The following is a 9011-nucleotide window of genomic DNA, read 5'->3' as shown; positions in this document are numbered from 1 at the left end:
ATTCCAGAAATTCTTGGCAGGCGCTCTATAAAGGAACAGGTAACGTATATTTATTTAACTTATCATGTTTAATTAATTTATTTTCAAAATATTTATAGTTTGCATTTCAATGTATTCTGGTTATATAATTCCTATCAACTCAAGGGCAGTATGAGATCTTTAATATTTCACATGGAAACAATCATATTCATAGGACACTAGGTGATACTTAAAAACTAAATGACTGAAGCTGTCAATTTTGGGACACAATCATTTAATTAGGGTGGCAGACTGGACACAGGTGGAAATATTCCTGAAGGGGCTATTTCACTGTGCTATAGAGGTGGCTTTCCTGTCAGTTCCATGACAAGATCAAGACCCTGACATCTAGTGGTCAGTATTTGAGCAACCAAAAATATAATTAAAAAGATAACAAAACACCAGAGAAAATAATTTATTTTAACTTTTCCAAAGTTCTTAGCACTTTCATAGCATGCATGACTTAAATCTATATAACAGAAGAAAAAGAAACCCACAGTTTTTTGAAGAGCCTTTGTCCAATTACTGTTTTGATATCTCCTGGAAAACAAGTCCATAGGACATTTTTTCCCCCATATAACTTTAAATCTTAAGAATAAGTGTCAAAGACCTCTACAATTTATAGAGAATTATATGAGTTCTATAACCTTCTATGAGCAGAACACTTACATGTCAAGAATACATGAAGCCTCAAAGGATGATTTAAAATCATTGAGGTTTTTATTAAAGCTAGCTTTTATTATGTAAAATAAACGCTCTCTTAGAATTACAGACTTACAGATAAGAGACAGCCTCGCTTGTCCTTTTGTAGACATGGAGGTGGAGGCCCCGAGAAGATAAGAGACTTACTCGGATCCTGTACCTAGTTAGGGGCCAATGACCCCAGCCTGACTCTGGTCTCCAGGCCTCAGCTCCCTTCCCAATCTTCCATGGCCTGCTGCACTCTTCGAAAAATTTCTATTCAAAAGTTTAATAGTTCACATATATTAAGTATGGACTACATGAACCTCATGTTGTACATGGGTGCTTCCTAGAACACTGATTGAATCACATTTTTGGAAGCCAAACCAAACTACACATTTTAGGCACACTTTCTGTTTACAGGAAATCTGAAATAAATCTCCTCTCTTCTGTGAAATAACCGCAATTTATCTGTCTGATAAACTGAGTTGCAGGCAGGGCAGCAGGCACACTTGTGACATGAAGATCTTTTCAAATATGAGGTAGGGTCCACACAGTGATTTTCAGAACTCTACACAGAGCTTTACTAAAAGAAGAGCAGGTACACTGCAGGTCTCCGGCCTATGGACAGCACCCCAGTTATCCCTGTGCCGCCCTGGACGGTCCTCTTTGACAAGGCAAACACCAGAAGAATTAGATGGCAACTTGAAGCTGAGACAGACTTCAGCTTGCAAATCAGATGAAGGTTTCCGGTTTTGTTTTTTTGACAACGATGTGTATTTTAGCTTCCAAATGTGTACAACCATACAAAGGCTGGAGGGTGGACATTATGGATATTACGGATAGTTGAAAGGAACCAATGCACTTGATTTTTAAATCTGTAATTCATCATCCATAAAAGAAATAGTTTTCATGGAAAATGTCTTTTAAAATGTAATAAAATACATTTAAAAAAAACATACTTTATGAAACTTCTTAGGAAGTTCAAATGACATTATTAGAAGTAAACTAGATTGGTAAACAATTTAAAATAAAACTTTTCTGGAATCACATTCTACATGTGTCATCACTGTGCTAACTGTAATGACTATTAAAAACTATAAAATGACTTTCAGATGAACATCTAGAGAAAATTAAACAAAAATAGATCTGGTAAATCTAGATATTTGATAATTCAAAAAATATAAATCTTAAATTCCTGGCACCAAGTTTAAAAAATGTTAGAATCCACGACAAGATCATCTTCTTTGGGGCACATTTTAAACAGTTTTGACTTGTATAAAAATACAACATCCTACCAAGGACACAAATATTGTTTTTTTTTTAAGTGTAATTACAATATAATTTGGCGGAGTATGGCAACTGCTGGTGTTCACCTTAAATCATGAATTAACAGCATGCTCTGTAGTCCTGCAAACAGGCTCTAGGTTACTTTTTCATAAATATAAAACTCATGCAGAAATCTCCTAAACAACGGCTATGTGACCCATCTTTAAACATTTCAAAGCAGCTGTCTCCTGAGGATCTCCTTACGGTGTCGGTATCAGCCACCATTTTCCTTAAGCAGAGTGAGATGGTCATTCCAGTTTCATAACTGGTCGAGGATAACTTCTGAAATCAGTGACATATGTGCACAGTAACTAACCAAAATGTTTCTTTGCAGGATGCAGTTCATTTATAATTCTACATCATCTTCATTTCTGCCTAGAAAAGGCTGTGTTTACCACCTGTGACTACTGGCCGTGCATATTCTACGAAATCATCTATAAGAACAGGCCATGCTCCTAAAGGAAAACAGATTTTAAAAAATTAACATTTTAGAGTAATATTTTTTATTTGAAGTACTTTTTTTTTCATAATCCAACATTTATATTTCAAGAACAATGATTTTAAGTTTCTACAACCTGTTTTACTTAACAGCTAAAGTTACCCATTTCTTCTGTTCCAACCAGACCAGGGCCGACAGATACTGGTGTAGTTGTGTGGAAATGGCCCTCTCTAATGATGATGGCACACAGGGCTAGTTGGTCCTCCTGTTCCCATTGCGGCCTTAAGCCCTCAGCCCCTGCACCAGATAATCAGGAATGGACTGAAGACCCTTTGCCTTCCCAGGCTGAGAGAGACAACTCCTTTCCTCCAAAGCCCGAGTTCTGGACACTATGGGTGCTGTTTTCTCTCCAAGCCGTGTCCCTCCCTCAGTAAGGCTCACCCCACTAAATCCAAATAGCCCCACTTTAAAGGCCCAGGATACCCAGACACCATGCGGTAGCCAGCTATACACTTCTGCTTTATATCTTGGCTCTTTTTTTTTTTTTCTTTTTAATGGAGATGTGCCTTGTTTCACCTATAGTAACTAAAGCTCCTGAAAACTGGGCTTCTGTTTTGTCAATTACATTCACCCACTTGTTTGACACAGATTAGGTGCCCACTCTGCCATAGGGAGGGTGTGAAATGCTGAGGACAGAGAGACAGACATATATGCCAATAGTTACCACAAGGGTGGTGAGTGCTGTCACTGAAGAACCTTCACTTTCTAGAACAAAGAGGGTGAGTGATGAGGAAGATATCCCAGAGGGGATCACCTCCTAGCTGGACACTGAGGAAGCAGACAGTGGGTGGGGTCTGGAGGCAGAGCAACCCTTCCCTAAAGTAGCAGGGCATCCATTGCAAAGCAGGCAATCAAATGTTCCCTAATTGAGTGTCTTGAAATATTTGGGCTTGGGGACGACTAAATGTGTGATTATGTTCATGTAAGTAAACATAAGCTGGAATCCTCAAATAAGCATTAACAGCCTAGAGAACTAAGGTATCAAATGGGATTATATACTTAGAGCAGCAGCTTCTAAACACCTGTCTAGTTCTATGTTTCTGCCATAGGCTCTCTGCACGTCCATTTTTGAAATGTTTTTGTTTAGAGGATTGTCTTCTTGATTTAAATAAACATGAAACCCTACTTTTCTTTTGTGTGATTTACAAGACATAATAAAGTGAGTACTAGTATTATCAGCATCACTCCTATTTCCCTAGGGTTTGTGTCGTCATCACTGTCCTACATTCCAGGGCCCTTCTGATCCAGTGTCTGTATCTATCATCACTGTCCTACACTCTAGGGCCCCATGTGACCCCAGTGCCTGTGTCATCATCACTGTCCTGTGCTCTAGGGGCAGGAAAAGTCAGCATATGTAGCATTTCTAGTGATCATCTGAAGTACTACAACTTCTCATACCTTCTTCATCATAGTTAGACATATCATCGGCGATCATATTTCCAAAATCTAGCAGAAGGTTCCACGTGTCCCTTGGGATTGATCTTTTGTGATGTTCCTAATACATAAGAGAAAAAACCACACCAGATTTAAGATATAGACTTAACTTTCAGGTGTTGTGGTGGCCTAGTTATCTCAGTACATAATTTGATGAGGAATAAGTATCATAAGAAAATAGTTAAAAGTTAAAAATAGTGCTTTGGATAAATGTTAAGAGCTACATAATGCAAATAGGCAAATATAGAAAGTAGACATTTAAAAATAAAACAAAAACATTTAAAATACAAAGATTATAAACTCCTGTTTCAGTCAAATAGAAGGGTAGCATTTTTAATTTCTCCACGTAACCCCCAAGCCAGTTCAGAAACAATGCAGGACAACAGGTAGGTTGTATTTTGATATCTTAATTTTTCTATATACTAGGGAGTTCTTGCAGTGTGTTGGAACAATTTTTTATAAATATCTTTGTTCAGTATTTCATATACTAGATATACTAAAAATATGGAGAATAACATAACACCTATGTTCTATTATTCACCGTCCAGCTGCAGAAGCAAACCTGCAACCTCTGGCACTTCTCTCTCATCCTGCCCCTTCTTACAGAGGTACTCATCCTCCTGAAGTTAGCATGTATCACGTTCATGTCTGTCTTTGTATATATAGTACATGCAAATATATCATAAACAACTTGTAAGCTTGTCTTACATTTTGAAGTATTTATATAATGACTACCAAATCCTATGTAATCTTCTGCAACTCGTTTTCGTTCCATTCAATACTGTGTTTGAAATGTATCTAGACTGATGTGTGTAAATCTAGGGAAATTCATTTTCACTGTTCTACAGTTGTATCCTACTACATTTATACTCTGAGTTTTTATCTGCCCTCCTATTGATGGACAGTGCAGTTGTCCCCAGTGTGTTGTCATTACAATGACACAGGAGCACTCCTGCCATCTTTGTGCACATGTGCGCTGGTTCTCTGGGGAATGTCTGCAATTCAGGTTACTGGCCACAAAACTAGTAAGTGGTAGAAGAGAGTCAATATGACCTGTTGCTATTAAGTTGAATCTAGGCATTCCTACACTGACTCAAGGATGGCCTTAAAACACAATTGCTCAAGTGGAAGGGCTTGTCCTTGGCCAGCTTAGGGCTCTGTGCTGTGAGGACCGCCTCCTCTCATGTTCACAGATGGAAATGACAAGGGAGATGTGGGCATGTTGACATCATGATTGTTTATTTTGGAGTTGGGATGTACCCTTGCCTTCCATGCACTTCAAACAGCCCACAGCTACACCCGCTTCCCTTATTTCACGCTAGGGGGACACATCTCACTAAGAATGCCCAGCATAACTGGAATGCCTGCCTCCAGCATAGACAGACTTTCTCCTAATGGTGCCAACTATGCCCTCCTTTCCTTCCAAGTATCATAAAACGCATTTTAAAATGGTATCAGAATATGAACCCACGTGCAGTGGCAGGGATCCACTGGACAACAATATACAATCCACCATCTGAAGCCCCAATTTAGAAGAAGTTTCATGTGGCTGTTAGGAGCCACTTTCAAGGTCAACCTCAAAGTAGCCCCACCTGAAACTCGGTGGCTGCGGTGCTCTGCACGTGGCAGAACTATGTGGCAACTTGTCCGTTACCTGGTGATCTCTGTACAAGACTTTCGTTTACCACAATGTCCAGGTATAATACTTTGGTTAGATAATATGTATAGCCACATAACCTACTAACCACACCCCACCTTCACACTGGGCACAGATGGCAAGAAGCAGGAGGATACTTACCAATAAAAAGGTGTTCCAAAGATCTAAAAACTTAAACCTTCCAGATAATACTAAATTCCAATATGCAACAGCCATTTCTAAATCTGGGGAAAAAAAAAAAAAAAAAGGAGAAAGAGCTATCAATACCTCCCAATTTCTTTTTCCACTGCACAAAAAACTACCACTTCTTAGCACACTGATATTCACTTAATAAAATTCAGCAGGCTTACCCAAGGTTAATATGAGGCCTAATCTTTACAGAAGTGTTCCTGAAATTGTGTGTAATCTAATTTTATAACTCTGGGGACATGTCTTCAAAAAAGGATTTGTGTATTGTTATTCAGGTATATAAATAATTATCTCTGAATTAATTAGTTTCAAGGACCCTCATTTTCATATTCATCAGGCTGTCCTTAAGCCTGAGTCAACCTGGATATTATAAATGCATATTATCAAAAAAAAAAATAATAAAAATAGGCTAATGCACTTTCTAAGTGATGAACTAGAAGTTAAATAATTTGTTTGAAAGAAAAGGACATTAGCTTTCTAAATAGATCTGCTTTGCCATTATCAGAACTATAATAGAATCTGATTCAAAAGTATATCATATAAGCACTGTAAGGACTTGGAATTTCTCAAGGCACAGTCAAGACATGCCTTGTAAGTAGGTTTAAGGAAAATTACTTTCACTGGTGTAAGGATATTTAAAAATCTAGACTGGTTATTAATCAAAGTCAATGTCCTCATTTTTTCCCAACTAGATGGAAGTGATTATTTTACAACTTCTAAAACAAATCTTAAGATGATGTCTTAATGGAATATGAATGCTGAGTTTTAGGGCTATATTTGAATATGATCTCCAATCCATAATTTTTGGAATACTGATTCATTTTCTGTTTACTGGAAGTTTAATATCTATTTCTCTTCATATGCTTGAGATAGCAAGTATATACAGAGGCTGAGAAGTTTATTTCTTAAAATGGATAACCTAATCATGTTGAATAGTGCTCACCACTTTAGACAGTAAAAGAATATTTACAATGACATATTTCCTAATTATATGTTTACCTATATATGTGAGATAAACTAATGTAAAAAGTGGATGAGTAAATATTTAAAGTAACAAATTATCTTAAATGCAAAATCCTAAACACTTTTCAGAAGATTTTCATCTAAATTTTCTTTGGTCCCACTTGGACAAAAATTATTAAAGTTACAACTGTAACCTGAAATTTCCAGGGTTGATCATTATTAAAACTGGATAAACAAAACATATATAAGAACCAACTTTAAATAAAATGCATATATTCCCTATGTGTTTAAAGTCCATTACAGACTTCCTCAGTCTTAAATACCCTGGGGTCTTAATCAGAAAAAAAGAAATGGTCAGAAACTTTCAAGGAACTGATAGCATGGAAAGGCTCGCTGAACCTTACCTATGGGGCCCGCAGTATAATGCTAAGATGATTAGTCTTGTCCTGCTAAGTCTACATCCTTATCACTTAGGAAGAACGTTATTTGAAATCTATACTCAACTCATCTTAATGATGAAAAGTCTCACATTGAGAAATGAAGGTAAACCTGGAGAGGAAAGAAAAATAGTTTTATGGCAGACATTTAATCTAGTTACTTTTGGATTAGTTTGGTCCTAGAAATCTTTCTTATGAAGTTCTTGATTTGTATGTTTTCAAACCACACGACTAAAAGTAAATGTATGTATTTTCAATATTTAATATTACCTACGTAGAAATGTTTAATATGGTCCTAATGGACTTAACCATTTACAAAATAACAACAAAACTCAAAATGACAGAACTGGAGAGCTGGAATCAACAACAAGAGCTACTCTAGTGGCTATAAAAAGAATCTTTATAGCAACTATTTTCTTTCCAATAACCTTTGAAAAGTTGTATTTCCTGAGTAAGAAAATGTTTAGAAAGTATTATCAGAATTTATATTTGTGATGCTCCATTTAGAATTAGATAATAAAGATATCCCTTCTATCAAAAAAAAAAAATCTTTGAGCGGATATAAAAAATAGCTAATTATCATGAAGCTTTACTTCTTCAAAAATCAAGATTTGTCAAAGCCAACTGATTTCAGACTCTAGCCAGTATATGTCAAGCTTCTTATATTAAAACAAAGAGTCAAAAAGCTTTAATTCTCTTCTTTATTAGGTTGACCATTAGTTAACTACAGACTAAAAAATAATCACACATGAAACAGTACAGTATACATAATCTTCACACACATATAAACACACACAAACCTAAAGGAAATTAAGGATAAATCTCTCTTTTTTTGATTACCCTTTTCCACTGTTGTCCATGCCTTTTCTAGGAACTATAGGAACACTTGTATCAGTCTCTTTAATTTATATTTAATCCTTCAAAAGACAAACCACGTAATATACTTTGGAAGTCGTAAAATCCATTGTTTTGTTTTGAATGTGTAGTCATAAAATCATTTGTCTTGCTTTATGTCCCTTTTTTTAAAGTCTTCAAAAAACCATCTAAAATAAAGAGTTTAATGTATTTGAAATGTTCAAATAATCTAATCGTTTTCCCAAAGAGCCTTACTTTAACTTCATATTTTTTCAATTACTCTCATGAAGCAGAAACACAATCAGTAACTGTTCTAATTTTCTAGTGAATGAATTTGACAAATACTTGTGTCTATAAACATAAACTAAAGAAGAAGATAATTTTTCTCAGTAAAAGAATGTCACCTATTTTGCTACCCGATGATAAGAAAAATCTACTTCAAATAGAGGACAAACATATAAGGCTTCACATTGTAAAAATGTTTCAAAACATTCCTTACTCTCATATTGAATTTCTTTGAAATATTCATGAAAAAAAAAATAGATTTTTAAACTTTAAATCGGGTAATAAATTTAGAACCTCTTAGGAATGATCATAAAATTTATAATGTATGTCTACTGTGCTAATTTCGAATGGAACTGATACTGTAGGATCTCCAGGGGTGGGCCTTAAGAGAGAGGCAGCTCCCACATACTGTACTCATAAAAGATATGCAGCCTCTGCATCAGCAGCCCTTCCAGCCTGAAACCACATGCTGTAAGGAAGCCCAAGGGAGCCACGTGAAGGAGCACTGAAACCAGAGTCTCTCCTGGGCATGTCAACCTCGTCCAGACACCAGCTGAAACACCACTGTCTGACTTGACAACATGTGGAACAGAAGAGCTGCCTGTCTGAGGCCTGCCTAAATCCCTGACCCAAAAGATCATGAGCTACGAAACAATGATTGTTG

General features: G+C 36.3%; 1 protein-coding gene across 5 annotated transcripts in view; it reads right to left on the bottom strand.

The window, feature by feature from the left end:
- Window positions 1-417: 417 nt before the first annotated feature.
- DCUN1D2 (defective in cullin neddylation 1 domain containing 2) overlaps window positions 418-9011 on the bottom strand; it is a 32342-nt gene continuing 23748 nt past the window's right edge. For 4 of the 5 annotated variants that reach the window (XM_025044962.1, XM_025044960.1, XM_015587383.2 and 1 more), the window contains 4 exons: window positions 7275-7319; window positions 5760-5842; window positions 3926-4022; window positions 418-2483 (listed from right to left, as the gene is read on the bottom strand). In XM_025044962.1, coding sequence (XP_024900730.1) covers window positions 2404-2483; window positions 3926-4022; window positions 5760-5842; window positions 7275-7319 — 305 coding nt within the window. In that variant the 3' untranslated portion in view covers window positions 418-2403. The remainder of the gene's footprint in view (window positions 2484-3925; window positions 4023-5759; window positions 5843-7274; window positions 7320-9011) is intronic. The other variant, XM_015587382.2, reaches the window with a different exon arrangement.

This window comes from Pteropus alecto, unplaced genomic scaffold, assembly GCF_000325575.1.
Source record: "Pteropus alecto unplaced genomic scaffold, ASM32557v1 scaffold13, whole genome shotgun sequence".
Lineage (NCBI taxonomy): Eukaryota > Metazoa > Chordata > Mammalia > Chiroptera > Pteropodidae > Pteropus > Pteropus alecto.
The sequence above is the reverse complement of the archived record's forward strand: the minus strand, read 5'-3'. Positions and strand labels throughout refer to the sequence as shown.